General features: G+C 38.3%; 2 protein-coding genes across 9 annotated transcripts in view; one reads left to right on the top strand and one right to left on the bottom strand.

Moving 5' to 3' along the window:
- Nucleotides 1-5,069, bottom strand: part of ppp1r13bb (protein phosphatase 1, regulatory subunit 13Bb) — an 80,893-nt gene extending 75,824 nt beyond the window's left edge. Inside the window, exon 1 of one of the 3 annotated variants that reach the window (XM_073039761.1) lies at nt 4,510-5,069. In XM_073039761.1, the coding sequence (XP_072895862.1) occupies nt 4,510-4,518 (9 nt within the window). In that variant the 5' untranslated portion in view covers nt 4,519-5,069. Of the gene's footprint in view, nt 1-4,340; nt 4,421-4,509 lie in introns of those variants that run through there. The other 2 variants (XM_073039762.1, XM_073039759.1) reach the window with 2 other exon arrangements.
- Nucleotides 5,070-14,026: 8,957 nt separating this feature from the next.
- Nucleotides 14,027-15,759, top strand: part of tdrd9 (tudor domain containing 9) — a 150,930-nt gene continuing 149,197 nt past the window's right edge. For 4 of the 6 annotated variants that reach the window (XM_073039764.1, XM_073039766.1, XM_073039768.1 and 1 more), the window contains exon 1: nt 14,027-14,217. In XM_073039764.1, the coding sequence (XP_072895865.1) occupies nt 14,082-14,217 (136 nt within the window). In that variant the 5' untranslated portion in view covers nt 14,027-14,081. The remainder of the gene's footprint in view (nt 14,218-15,759) is intronic. The other 2 variants (XM_073039769.1, XM_073039765.1) reach the window with 2 other exon arrangements.

Here is a 15,759-nt window from a genome sequence, read left to right on the forward strand (position 1 = left end):
ACGTGGAGTGGTTAAGATCTCAACTCATCTGGCTTTATTTAGCTTTTAAACTGAAGTTAATATCAAAATTAACATTTCTCTGGAAATATTTTAAATAAAAATCTGAAAATACCACAAGAAAAAAAGCCATTCACAATATTTTAACCATCCAACTGACCCTTATTTCCAACTTTTAGTGTTTGTTTCCCCTCAAATCATTACCTATAGATAGCTTCATTCCCCATTCCACTGCGCCTCTACAATTTCCTTCAGCCTTGAATGATTATACATGCACCAGACTTCTCACCCCACTGTGTACAAGCATCCAATAAAATCTTCTCCAGCTTTCCGTTTTAAAAATTATTTGACCAAGATTTGATTTCCAGCATATTTTGTTTCAGATTCACAGTAGAGTGTTGATTTTATATCATTTGATCCAGCTGCAAGTTCTTTCAACTGTGTTACTTGGCTTATTGTTCATCACTTAAATCCTTTTATTCAACCCTTCTCATTAAGAATCCTCAGTCATTCAGTCTAAAGATTATTTCAGTAGAATGTAGGTTGTACTTGCAAGTCTAGTTAGCAGTGAATTGCCTTCTTGAACGACTACATTTCACATAGTTAATGTTGTCCCACAGAACCATTAGGTAGGAAATTCCAATATTCCGTTTCTCCAATTGCCAAATAAATGCTAGCCTGAAAATAATAGCATCCACTTGTTAAAGTACTAGAATAAGAGATTTCTTAAAATATGGATAAGTTAAGAAATCTCAACTTCAGAGGAAGCATCGAGTAACTTAAAAATGCTTTGTTTTAAAATCTATCTAAAAATCTTTTTTGATCTTAAAGATTTTACATTAGAAGTCATATCCCATACTGTATTTTAATTTTGCTCAGCTATTTATACCCATTACAAAGTTCTGGTCAACTCTAAACATTACATCAGAACTTTAGAGCACATTTGTTAGAGAATCAACATATTCCTGATACCACGCGTACAGTGGCACATTTTACTATCTGTGAGCTGATGTTCCAAGCTTTTAAAGTTCAAAGTTTAAAGTAAATTTATTGTCAAAGTATAAGTAAGTCACTATATACAACCCTGAGATTCATTTTTTTGCAGGCATACTCAAATCGATAATAGAAAAACCACCATAATAGAAACAATGAGAGACTGCACTGACTTGGGCATTACACTAGTGTGCAAAAGACAACAAACTGTTAAAATACAAATGAAATAAATAAGCAATAGATATTGAGAGCATGAGATGAAGAACCCTTAAAAGTGAGTCCATAGGTTGTGGTGCATTTCGGTGATGGGCAAGTGAAGCTATCCTCTTTTGTTCAAGAGCCTGATAGTTTAGAGGTAATCACTGTTCCTGAATCTAGAGGTGCGAGTCCTGAGGCTTTTGTACTGTCATTCTGATGGCAGCAGTGAGAAGAGAGCATGACCTAGGTGGTGGGAGTCCCTGATGATGGATGCTTCTTTCCTGCAACAACACTGTGTGGATGTTTTCAATGTAAGGGAGAGCTTTACCCAGGATGGACTGGGACACATCTTCTACTTTTTGTAAGATTATCCATTCAACAGCATTGGTGCTTCCATACCAGGCTGTCATTCAGCCAGTCAATACACTGCCCACCACACATCTCTAGATGTTTGTCACCAAAATGTAGATAACATGCCAAATCTTCACAAACTCCTAAGGAAATAGAGGCGTTGCCGTGCTTTTTTAAAAAAACAAAAACAAATGCACTCATGTGCTGAGCCCAGGACAGGTCTTCTGAAATGATAACACCAAGGAACTTAAAGTTGCTGACTCTCTCCACCTCTGAACATTCAATGAGGACTGGATCAGAGACCGCTGATTTCCTTCTCCTAAAGTCAATAATCAGCTCCTTGGTGACATTGAGCAACAGGTTGCTGTGGCACCACTCAGCCAGCTTTTCAATCTCCGTCCTATATGCTGATCTCACTGCCTTTGATTCAGCCTATGGCAGTGGTGTCATCGGCAAACTTGAATATGTCATTGGAGCTGTGCTTAGCCACGCAGTCCTAAGTGTAAAGTGAACAGAGCAGGGGGTAGCACACAGCCCTCTGGTGCACCCGTGCTGATAGTCTTTGAGGAAGGTTACCACATTCTTCTTCAGCATTGATACAAGTGAAGCAGGTGGGTACCTCAGACAGCCAAAGAGAGAAGTTAAAGATCTCAATGAACACTCTTAGCTAGTGGATCAGCACAGGTCTTATTACTTTTGATAAATTATTAGTCAAATGTTAAGCAACTTCACATATCGTGCGATGTACCTTAACCAGTCAATATGAAATTATACCCAACATATAGAAACTGCATTTATATAATTATTTATTTTGTGCAAGGGTAGAAGGGCAAGATAAGACATTACTTAAACAGCCATTTTTCAAATGGTTCCCTCCTCATATACTGAAGACAACTATAAATAAACCTGTTAATAGTGTCATGGAGTAAAGGAATCCAGCCCATTGTGTCCACACTGACTTTATTGCCCACTTACACTAATCCCATTTGCCTTCATTTGGGCCATTTCATTTTATACCTTGCTTTTGAAATGTCTCTCAAAAAAGACCTCATTAAAGCACATAGAGCCTGCACAGTGCTATACTGTTCTTCAGCCAACATCGTTGTGTCAACCCTTTAACCTCTGATCCCACTTGGCTTCAGAAAAAAAAACAAGACTTACCTGTCCAGTTTCTTCGCATAACTAAAGTTCAGGTTAAATGTAAAGTCCCAGTAAATGCCTATTGCTATCTTTCTAGCTAGCACAATCAAATCTTTCTACAGTGTGGCAACCAAACAAGCACACGTTACTCTAAGTGTACTCTAAACAAAGTGTTTTGTAAGTTGTGATACAATGCCCTGGTTTTATACTCTGTCTTGAATTATAAGACAAGCAAACTTTGCCACTCTAATGACTAGCATCTGTTGCCATTTTTGAGGAACTATGGACTTGGACCATGTCTTTTTTTCATCAGTGACATGAAAAGTGATATGGTCGCAATCTGCAAGATAACCAATTTCCACCACATCAATGATACAGTATTTTCAGAGCTATTCATCTGTAGCTCCGAAACCAAAAACTTGCAAAATGTTTAGCAGCTGGGTATCAAATTGTGCAAGCATTTATTAAACACAAAGATAAAACTTTGTTACTTTACAATTTAAACATAAAAGAACTAGATTTACAATGCACAAAACCAACTCATGCCAAATTACACATTTACTAGTGATAACAAGTTAGAGCATTTGTGTTGCCAATCCAAAAACCATTGACAGTATTGCATCACTCACAACTGGACTAACACAGGGTCTTGGAATACCCACCATCCCCATCTACAGATGCTGCCTGACATGCCAAGTTCCTCCAGCAACCTGTTTATTTGTTCACAATAACGTAATCTTAGTAACAGAAAACATGAGCAACATATGACCAAACTATGTATCTTAATCGAAATAACAGTACCAATAAACCATATTTTTTCAAACCAAGCAAAATCAGAACAGGAAAAGGACATGAGGCAAAAACAGAAGTATTCAAATATTATGATCTTTATTACTTTTCCCAAACAGAGAAAGCACAGAAAGACTCTCTTAAATTCAAGAATATCCTTAGCCTACATTTTCAGTTGAAGTGACAAAAAAAAACAAGGCTCCTAATATTATATTTACAGTATACACATACTTTAGAATCAGTTACCATCTGCACATGAAACTTAAACAAAAAATTACAGATGGAAGAGATCCTAGAAACAGAAAATAATAGAAACACTCAGTAGATCAGACAAAATCTGGAGAAACCAAAAGACCCTGTCAGAATTAAATCACTGAATTTCTAAACACGTTAATAAATATACTTAAATATTATGCAACTCTATAAAACATCTTGCTATGAACAAAAAAGCTTATGAATATACCATAGAGTTTTATGAATATTTCCACATTGTTGCCACTTACAACATATGGTAGAAATTTTGATAAAACAAAAATCCTGTGCTATATTATATTGTGGAGGCTCATTATTTGCTAGCACATCAAAAACATAAGATTAAATGCTTTTTAAATCCAGAACAGACATAACTTACAATCCTTGCAGTCAATAGATTCGATTTTTGCACCCTAGTTTAAAATGTCTAAAAAAAATTAAGTTACATGATATTTCAGCTGTTTAAAATCTTAATAGTATAATTTTAAATTATAGAAAAACATTTTAGAAGTATATGTAACCACCTCGCCAGGCAAGTATGAATGTTCTTTGTTTTTTAAATCAATATATAGTCAATTACTAATTAAATCATTTGACGATATCCAATTAACATACAATACCGGTAAAAAGTAGTTCACTATGCTACTTCCGTCAGTATTTTCGTTTGACATCGTGCCTTTGAGCTCACCTCCGTGGATAGGAGAATATTTCTGAAAGGATTGTGTGCTGTTTTCCAATTATGTCAGCTTACGTTAGTAAATCCTAGAGTGAAACCCGTCAAATACTCACCGGCATCATTTTGGAAAGGTTTCAATAAAATCCCCCTATGCGAACAAAACCTTCAATTTCTCCTGATCCCGGGTCAACTCAGCGGTCGGCCAGCAGGCAGCTGAGAGGGGAAGAGGGCTATCTAACTGGGACACGAGTCCAACCCCAGGCCGCTGCTGCCTTCACGCTCAGAGGTGGGTGGCGATTTAAAAACCAGGAGGTAAGTGTGGCAATTGATGAAGAAGGTGTCAGCTGCTGACTCGGACAAGGGGCGGGGGAGCTTAGCTCTCAGTCCCCGATTTAACACCCACTTTCGGTTGACGCTCGGCTTCGCCCAGGCGTGCCGCCGACACCAAAGCTACACCCCTCAGCCTCAGCACTCGGGAGCGCGAGGCCCAGTCAGCTGACCTCCGATCGTGGCGTCATCGAAAGTTAGGCGGGCGTGCAGGTAGGTACAGTGCGGTCCTGTGGCTGCGCGAAGACCGCCTCCAAGCACAGAGCGTTGTTAGAGCCGCACCCGGCGCTCTCCTGCAATGTTTCACCGGCGCTTCTAGTGATTTTCAGATCAATCTAATAAACGGGGCACAGCGCCACGAGTTGTGCATCCGTTTGGAAATGTGAACTAATTGTCTCCTGTGGGTTTGTAGGCTGAGTAATGCAGAGGGGAGGTGTGGGACAATTGCATTGCAGCATCTCGACGTCGCAGGCTCCTATGCACACAGATCGCCACCTGCCGCCCTAGGACGCTTTACACTAAAAAGTCAAAAGATTTGGAGAACTGGTTCGCTCAGCAGGTTAAATAATCTTTTACGAATAAAGAAATTATAGTAAACATATAAAGAGATTATAGAAAAACATATGACAAAACGGATAGCGTATTTGTGATCTAGATTGTATAATTGTAACTAGAGATGTTTTAGAAGCAAAAATGTTAACTGTTTTAGTTGTATTTTAGGTGAATTTACGAATAGAATCGTAGAATACCCGTTGCTGAGGATCTTGCTCTTTACCAACCGTTAAATCTTAGAACATTTGCTCCAATTACTAAGTGCATCAATTAAAGTTAATGGATACGAGTTGCCTTGGCGTGGGAGGCGTAATTCTTCACTTAGCTCACTTTTTAATTGTGCTATTCCGCCTCTTTAAAAGCAGTAACGACGATGAGACGTCTTCAGTAATTAAAACATAGTAACCTGAGGTTATAAAGTTTAAGGCAATCGTCTTCAACAATCATAATCTTCTTTAAATAAACAGTCATGATTCGGAATGCTCTTATTGAAGTGGTGCAAGTAGATTCAATAACATTAAAAGGGGAATTGAATAAATATATAAAGGAGCAGATTCGGTTATATTGGTTTACTTTTACAACACTCTTCTGCAATGTTCTAATTTACGCAATGTACTACAAGTTTTAATATTGTTGTTTACTACAATATTCATGGACAGCTTAGGGTGTACTGACATTGCTTAACATTTTTTTTGCTAAAAATAGGGTTGGGTGGAGTATAAGCATATCTTAAATAGCTGAACCATGTTAAGGGCTTAATGAAATGAGACACTGAAGTGCTTCCACCCAAGACTTGCACAAACAGATCTTGGAAAAATAAGTAATCAAAACAAAGAATATTTAGCTCTTGCCTCCACTGACTTGTGCCAGGCATGTTATAAAATTGAAATATGTACAAAAAATCAGTTCAAGAAAAGTAGGAAGTGAAAAGAGGCAATACGTCTATGATGAGAAAAATTGAAGGGATTAGCAAGGCGATTATCAAAACTAAGGAGGAAGATAAAATAATAAAATACTTAAGTTGCAGCAATATATTTGGGAATATTACTTCAGGAATTTACCAGGGAGATGGGACCAATAAACAATACATTAAATAAATAGTGACAGAATTGCATTTAAAACAAATAAGATTCATTAAGCAAACTATTCAAACACAGGACAGATCAACCCTGCCCCAAGGACTGGATGGACTGCATCTGTACCTGGGGGAAGAGCAGAGACATCACTATTAGTGGATAGTTAATGCATTACTTATATTTAAGGAATAGGGAAGAGACTATAGATCAACAGTTAGCCCAGCCCCAGTGGTGGAAAAAATGAGGCTTGACAGTTAAGAAAGATCTAGATATGAGTTTTAGAATATGGGGTTGCCTACTTAAGGAATTTGAGGCAGAACTATTGACTAGTTCAGGCTGGGATAAACAGATTTTTGAACTTTTTATTTATGGATAAAAGGAAAAATGCTAGGAGAATGAAATCAGCCATGAGGTTTGATGATAGAGCTGCTGGGGCCAAATAGCCAATTCCTAATTCTTTAAAATTTTGATGAGACTACAGACAGTTCTGTTTTCCATACTTTGAAATGGATGGATATACTGGCCAGGGTGCAGAGATTTACAAAGGATAATTCCAGTAATAAATGGCAGGACAAAGATGAGGGGGAAAAATGGAATGCAAGATCAATGTTGGCATGACCCATTTCTGCACCAGAAATCCCATGTAAGCTTATGCAGAAATCCACTTAAAAACAAAACTGCATCTCAAAAGCATCATTTTATTAGTATTATCATTGCATAAACATGCATGGGGACATCACATTTGTACAAAACAAATAATATTCTTCTAGATGATATTCATTCTTCTGTAACCATTTCGATCAGTGATAGCTTACAGGATTTCAATATCCAGTTGCATCAGTGTCCTTGACTAGAAGATTCTAGATATAACAAGGAAAGCATCAATAGAACTTTCATACATCAAACTAAATGTCATTTTATCTTAAAGAAAACAAACAGTACAGTACAGGAAAACAGTAAAGGAAACAGTACAGGAAGTACCAGAAGCAAGAACATTTAAGATGTGTTGAACCTCTTGTCATTAGTTGATATTTGATTAACTTAATACCCTTTCACGAGTTCTTCATTCTGTGGTCTGTAAATTTTACATTTCAATACAAGTCATGAAAGAATTAAGGAAGGAGTAACACTAAAAGGAGAGGAAATAACCTAAAGATAATTGAATCATTTTAGTGCAGGGAGGAGAAAACCACCCCCCTTCCCCCAAGTATGACATCTCAGGCATTTAATAGACAGTACGAGAACACATTTCAAATTTTTGTAATGCTTTTTTATATAGTTAAGTGCAAGTTTTTGGTTCTGCAATTTGAATGAAAGTGTGTTTTAAAATATCAGCTATTGTTTTAAAAAGTCAAGTAAAGATTGAACTCTTATCCAGGAAGTTCTTTGAATCATTGTTAAATTATTCATTTTGGAAAAGATCCTGTATTTACATGCCATCTTTCACATTCTCAATGTCCTGAGCATTTCACAGCTGGTTAATTATGCTTGAAATATAAAGAATATATGGACAGACACGAAATCACTTTCAGACTTCAGAGTTCCACAGCATGGAATTATTGGTGGTAATTTTTATTCACCCTTGATTCACTCAGTTAGATTCAGGTCTAGGAATTAAATTGATTCACGTCCATATCTGGTTACACTGACATTCCATTCAGAAGCTCCAGTTACATTTTATCCATATGAAATACTGACAAGAGAACTCACAATATATTTTCCAATAACAATGTGGGACCTTGCACAAATAATTCACAGCCTTAATTTAACCTGCCATCTGAAGATTCAACTTTGAAGGCTACACACTCAACTTCTACAATGGCATAAACTGTATATCTTTTGATTTGGTGTTCTTGTACAAATATTGCAAGCACAACAAACCCTTAAGGAGTGGGTGGAAGGAGAGACATTGATAAGCAGCTAATCTAATGACATATAATTGAAATACGATCATTTTAAGCAACAATATCCAGCTATTCTTTTATTAAGATTACTGGAACACTAACAATGAAAAATTGTTTTTCCAGTGATCAAATATTTACATTTAAGAATAAACACGCTGTCACTGATGTCTAATCATAGATTGTCACCGCCAGATTAGACATTCCAATGATTCTTGCTAGTCTTTTGCTCTACCAAACACCTCAATCTTGTACTATTTCATAATCAAAATTACATTTTTCTATCAGATACATTTTTCCCCTTAATTCTCCATCCTTAAATAAATTTAAATATTTTCCCCCTTTTTCCCTAATAACCTTTCCCAAAAGACTCCTGAAAAATTGACTTTGATCCTTTTTTTGGCTACTAGTTTTGATCCCCCATTACCAAATGTGGAGTAACAGTGCTACTAGGAAACCATGACACATTTACACTGATGCTTAGAAATTACGCAGATTCAACTCAAGTATAAAAATTAATGGAATCAATTGTACTAAGATTTTGATTTTGGACAGACAAAATTTAAAATTAGATCATAAATACTTACTGCCTTTTACTGCTTTTTTACCTGCAAAACAAAGTACCATTTAGTGCTATGCAAGTGAAGCATTTCAAAAATGAAACTAATTTTTTGCTTAAATTCAGGTTGATTAATGTGCCAAAACAAGTTTGTTTGTAAAGTAAAATAAAAACAGAAAATGTTGGAGATAATCAGCAGGTTGAAGACCCTTTGTCAGATTTCATTTTTAATTTTTTGTCTGCAAAATACTTGTACAAAACTAACTCATCTGCAGACTTTTGTTTTTAGTTCAGCTCTAAATTTATTGGTCTTTCCATTCTAAATTAGTTGTAGAATACAATAAGGGCACAACCTTTGAATTGTGTAATTTTAGTGGAAGAACTTCAGAAGCGCATGGTAATCTGACAATTTCCAGTTAACATGAGATTTTTTAAAAATTCGGACAAGTGAAGAGCACAGAGACAACTGTAAATGAGTCTTGGTGTCCTCTGAAGCATTAATGGGCAATACTAGATTGCATTTCCACCGCAACTTACTCTCTCACATTAGTATCTGTTCCCAGGCAATTTACAATAGCCAATAATCTACCAATATGTCTTGGAATATGAGAGATCAATAGAGCAACAGGCAGATACCCACCAGGTTACATGAACAATGTGTGATATCCATACAGACAGCATCAGGGGTCAAAAATTGAATCCAGATCGCTGGAACCATGAGCCATCTTCTCAAAGTGTGAGCTGTAATAAGAAGGGTTTTGGCCCCAAACGGACCATACTTTTTCCCCCATAGATGCTGCCTGGCCTGCTGAGTTCCTCCAGCATTTTGTGTGTGTTGCTCAGATTTCCAGCATCTGCAGTATTTCTCTTATTTGTGATACAAAGTGTACACTTGTCTTTTGTTTGGGGTGAAGGGAAAGTCAGAATAAATTGATTGAATTACAGTCATCTACTTAGCATTGTTAAAATGATACATTTGGGCACCAACTGTGGTTAATTTTCTGATTTTTTTTACTGCATTTTTCTCATTTGTGCTGCTAACTGATGGAGTATCTGCTGGTTGAGACTAACATTCTCCAGTTGATTAAAAACTATTAATATTTAACTAACATTTTAGGCATAAATTTACACAAAGCAGCAAGTATAGATGATAATTTAAAGAATTTACCCATTGTGAAATACTAAACATTGAATTTGGAAAGAATAACTACTGCAGGAAGTGTTCAAAACTACTGTCGATAATCTGCAAGTTATTAGAAACAAACAACAGCTATTTTAAACATTAACTATTTTAGCTAACATGTTTTGTTTGGCTCAGAATCTGAAATTAACTTTTACAGTAATGTAATTTCTCACTTTATTCTCAAATAACTCCCCCCCCACCCCACCCCACCCCACCACCTTATTCAGGCTTCTTTCCCCCTTTCTTTCCAGTCTTGATGAAGGGTCTCGACCCAAAAGTTCGACTGCTTATTCACTTCCATAGGTGCTGCCTGACCTGCTGAGTTCCTCTAGCATCTTGTATGCTTATATGTATAGCTCAGGATTTTCGCCATCTGCAGAATCGCGTGTTAATTCAATCACACACCCCCATGCATTTTCATCGCAACCAATTCTCTCACACTAACATCTGCTCCCACCCCACAATCTATTCCAGGGCGATTTACAATGGCCAATTAATCTATCGACATGTCTTGGAATACAAGAAATCATTTGAGCAGCTAGCGGATATCTGCTAAGTCACAGGAACAACGTGCAACATCCACACGGGTCAAATTTGAACCTTGATTGTTGGAACCGTGAGCCATCTACTACTCGAAACATCATTACCTAAATATGTTGAAAAATTCAACATTTCCATTCTCAGTTTCACGGGACGGATAGCAGGTCCCGCAGTGTAGGAGTCGCTCAATGCAAATCAGACATCAGTTACACTGAACAATGTTCATAAATTTCATGCCCTACAAAGGCAATTTTAAAAACTCTTAAGACACTCACCTCCATATGATATCTTGTAGAATATGACCGCTGTCACAGCTAAACTAGGCCATAACTCCCGGTAAGCTAAAGCATAAGGTTTCATTTTAAACCACCACTCTGCAACAGCTCGACCGGCCATCGTCTGCGGGTTAAAGAGAAAGTTAACATTGTGGATTTGGCGAGGAAAGCCGGCAATTCCCCTCAAGAGACTGGGGAAGATCAAATCTTAAAATCGCTATGCTGTTACACAAACATTAAATGAAAATTACAGTAAACTTGGCTTCATGACAGACAGAATCCCCTCTGGCCTAAAATCGCTATGCTGTTACACAAACATTAAATGAAAATTACAGTAAACTTAAGCTTCACCACAGACAGAATCCCCTCTGGCCTGTAGCTGGTGGAACCCTTCAGCCGGCTCGGCGCTCGAACTACAAGGGCCCAGAGGAAGCAATCTCAGGATCAGTTAGGTGAATCGTCACCTTCTCAGTGAAATTAAATTACTATCCATCACAGCAAATGTAATATAACCCACTGCCCAGCTTATTACACTCAATGAACGACAACCTACATGATACCCCGGTGAATACCTTGTTGTTCCTTCACTCCCAAGGTCAGTAAGTAGTGAAGGCCGCAGGTCCCAACTCGCCGCCGCCCGCGACAGCGCCCCTCTTGGTTTCACGTCACAATGGAGGAAGGGTTGAGGAGAAATCTTATTTCTGATTGGCTGTTTATAAAGGTGGAGTATCCAGATTCGGTATTTATTCATGGAACGAACAAGAAATAAAACTCATTACAAACACTAATTTGATAACATTGATAGGTGTTATTGGTGTTGAATGATGATGTATGAAGAACTTGGATCCCGGTGGCACACACAAAATGCTGGAGGAATTCAGAAGGCCAGGCAGGGCAGTATCTATGGAAAAGAGTACAGTACAATCGACGTTTCGGGCCGAAACCCTTCATCCTAACAGGGGAATATATACTCCTATTATATATAGTATATATACTATACTCCTTTCTATAGATGCTGCCTGGCCTGCCCAATCCTTCCAGCATTTTGTGTATGTTGTTTGGATTTCCAGCATCTCTTATTTGTAATTGGATCCCTGTGGGTTTCCATTGCAATATTTTTCATTTCAAGTAAGTTGGTATAGTTAAAAAGGGCAATAAGTGCAGCAACCGCAAGAGCTCAGAGGGGAAGGACCACCATGTAGGGTTCGACTCCTGCAGGAGACGGAGGGGTTGGGCTGGGAGAGGAAACCCTTCGTTGGGGGATAAGAGGTGGAGAGGGTCTGCCACTTTAAATTCCTAGGTGTTATAATTTCAGAAGATCTGTCCTGAGTCCAGCAGGAGGTGTAATTACGAAGAAAGCACAGCAATGCTTCTACTTCCTTAGAAGTCTGCAAAGATTCTGTATGTCATCTAAATCTTTGACAAACTTCTGTAGATGTGCGATGGAGAGCATATTGACTGGCTGCATCACAGCCTCGTATGGAAACATCAATGTCTCTGAACTGAAAGACCTACAGAAAGTAGTGGATACTGCCCAGTGCATCACAGGTAAAGCCCTCCCAACAAATAAGCACATTTACGTAGAGCGCAGTCCCACAAAAGCAGCATTCATCATCAGAGATCCCCACCACTGAGGCCATGTTCTCTTTTTGCAGTTACCATCAGGAAAGAAGTATAAAAACCTCAGGACGCACACCACCAGGTTCAGCAACATTTATTACCCCTCAACTGTCAGGCTCTTGAATTGGAAGGGATAACATTACTCACCATAGCACTGAACTGTTTCCACAACCTATGGACTCTTGCATTTCATGCTCTTGATATTTATTGCTTATATAGGTGTTTTATTGTTCCTTTATAGTTACTGTGAATGCCTGCAAAAATGTCTCAGCTGTATATAGTGATATATATGTATTTTAATAATAAGTGTACTTTGGACTTTGAATTATTATTGTAGCAGTATACCACCATAGCATGTGTATGAATGCAATAGAACAGTAAGGAAAACATCGCCTATGAATGTAAAGAATGAAAAGGCTTTGAATGGTTTATTCTTGTAAATAATTTTGTACTATGAATGAAGTTTATTTCATTTAAAAAATTTGAAGAAACCATGAGTTCTTTCCGTGCATTTTCTTGTTCAGATAGAATGTCAAAATAATTGGGGCAGAACCACCAGGATTTTCTTCCTTTAATTTTGATGTTAGGCATCCACAAATCAGTAAATCAGCTTCTGGAATCTAACTGCAAGGTGTGATTGCTGAAAAACACTTGGGGGGAAAATATAACTCCATTAGCAGAAGGAGTGAGGGTTTGTATATAATCAACTGGACAGATGCAGAGCTTGGGTTTTCTCCAGAATGTTGATAATCCTAAAAGTATTGGAAGTTTCCATATGGAGATCATTCCAGGCTATGAACACTCATCTGAAATACTGTGGAGGTATGGTTACCACATCAAATGATTTGTTTTTGTGAGTATTTTCCAAACTATGAACAAAATTGGCTTATAGGACATATGTAAAAATGGGGGCAGCTTAATGTCAAAAGGAGTCATGTTCCAGCACCTTTGGTTTTTATTTGCCTCCGAAATTCTGTCAATGTAGGTAACACCTTGTCAGAGCAGCTTCTTCACTCTCTGAAGCTGCTTATTTAGAAATTTAAGACTTGACACTGAGAACCTTAAATACAATGTAAACATGGGATAAGTGGGCTTCTGAATAACAAAATCCCTGTTTCTAAGTCAAATCACAAACAAGAGAAAATCTACAGGTGCTGGGCATGTAACTTTTGAGGATTGTGTGGGTTTCCTCCTGATGGCAATCACTTTTGAGAACTGTCTCAGAGTTTATGAATTAAAAGGTCACAACATAATCTGAGACCATCTTTTATTAGTGCAGTCTAGATAATAATCTTTGTCTTGAAATGCGTTTATGCCTTTGGCAGTTTAACTGGATAGATAAATAAAAATCAAGAAGTGTAAGAGAGATGACCAAGTGTCATTCCATCAAAATTCACTCCCTCCCTCCGTGAGTTATAATTATGTGCGTGCTGAATGGTGGCATCTTTGTCCTTAAAGTCACCAACTTCTGCGGAACACTTGAAGCCACACCCTACAGCTTTGAGGAACAGTTTTTTTCGACGCGTGCGAAACTAGATCCACGCGTGCGCAGTGCCTTAAAACCGAAGCGCCTGGAATCTTCTCGTGCCGCGTGTATTCGACGCGTCCAGTGCCTGGTAGCATGATCAAGAACCCGATGGCATGGCGAATAAATGATCGGGTTGCCGTTGACAAGAATGTTGGGGATATCGAGTGTTTGGGGAGAAAACGGCAGTCGTTGGTGGCCGATCCAGTGGATTCCTCTTCAGAGCCGTGTCGCCCCAATCCCGAACGTTCTCGGCCAAACTGGTGAGCCTCAGAGCCCGTGTCCCTTCAATGTCTACTTCGTAGGTCGCGGCCAGGTGCTCTGTGCAAGGAGGGGAATGTTCCCCTTTTGTTGGGAGCATCCAACACCGGCTTCCACATCCCTGCACAAATGCACCTGGGGCGTTCCCGAATTTTGACGCTAAATTCCTTGTGGTTGCAATTCCCATGTTGCCAGACAAACTCGGACTCGGCATTATTGAGCACATAAACGTAGATCATTATAATCGGTGTGTATTTCAAACAGTTTTCTTATTTCGCAACTTCTGAACATTATTCACAAAGGTGATCATGAACATAATATATTAGAAAATGAATCAAATTCATCTGGTGAAAAAATCACTTCGTCTGGTTTAGCAACTTCGTGGTCAAAGCAAACTTTATCAGTTTGTTAATAGGCCAGTATATCAACGTTGGGCACCTGACCAAACACGTTACCGCAAAAAACTTTGGAATTTGTCTTTTTTTCTTAATGAAAGATTACTTATTGGAACAGATATTGCTTTTTAACATAATATGTGAGTAACTTTGTTAAAGCCAGCAGTTCTTGGCCATGCTTAACTAAGCTTTAAATAGTTTGAAGTAAATTTATTATCAAAGTTAAGATATATCACCATATTCAACTCTGAAATTCATTTTCTTGCAGGCAATTGCAGTAAATGCAAAGAGAAAAATAAAAAGTAACAATAAATAAGCAATCAATATCCAGAACACAGGTGAAGAGTGAGTCCATAGGACGTGGGAACAGTTCAGTTTTGTGTTGAATGAATTTATCCGCTCTGGTTTAAAATCCTGATGCTGTGATAATGTGTGGTAATACCTGGTGCTGTGGGCTTTGAGGTTCCTGTACCTCCTTCCTGATGGTAGCAGCTAGAAGAAAGCATGGCCTTGATAGTGGCAGTCCTTTCTTGTGGCAGCACTCCATTAAGATGTGCTCAGTGGTGAGGCAGGCTTTACCTGTGATGGACTGGGCTGCATTCACAACTTTTTGTAGGATTTTTGCATTAAGGGCACTGATGTTTCCATATTAGGCCATGATGCAACCGGTCAGTATACTCTCCACGGCACTTCTATAGAAGATTGTCAAAGTTTTAGATAACATGCCGAGCCTTTGCAAACTTCTAAGAAAGTAGAGGTGTTACCATGCTTTCTTTCTAATGGCACTCTGAAGTTAAAATAACTGATGCCCACAAAGCAGGAAAAGGCTATAAGAAGATAACAAAGCGTTTTCGGGTAGCCGTTTCCTCAGTTCATAATGTAATTAAGAAATGGCAGTTAACAGGAATGGTGGAGGTCAAGTTGAGGTCTGGAAGACCAAGAAAACGTTCCGAGAGAACTGCTCGTAGGTTTGCTAGAAAGGCAAACCCAAACCCCTGTTTGACTGCAAAAGACCTTCAGGAAGATTTAGCAGACTCTGGAGTGGTGGTGCCATGTTCTACTGTGCAGTGACACCTGCATAAATATGAGCTTCATGGAAGAGTCATCAGATGAAAACCTTTCCTGTGTCCTCACCACAAAATTCAGTGT

Source organism: Hemitrygon akajei, chromosome 3 (assembly GCF_048418815.1).
Source record: "Hemitrygon akajei chromosome 3, sHemAka1.3, whole genome shotgun sequence".
NCBI lineage: Eukaryota > Metazoa > Chordata > Chondrichthyes > Myliobatiformes > Dasyatidae > Hemitrygon > Hemitrygon akajei.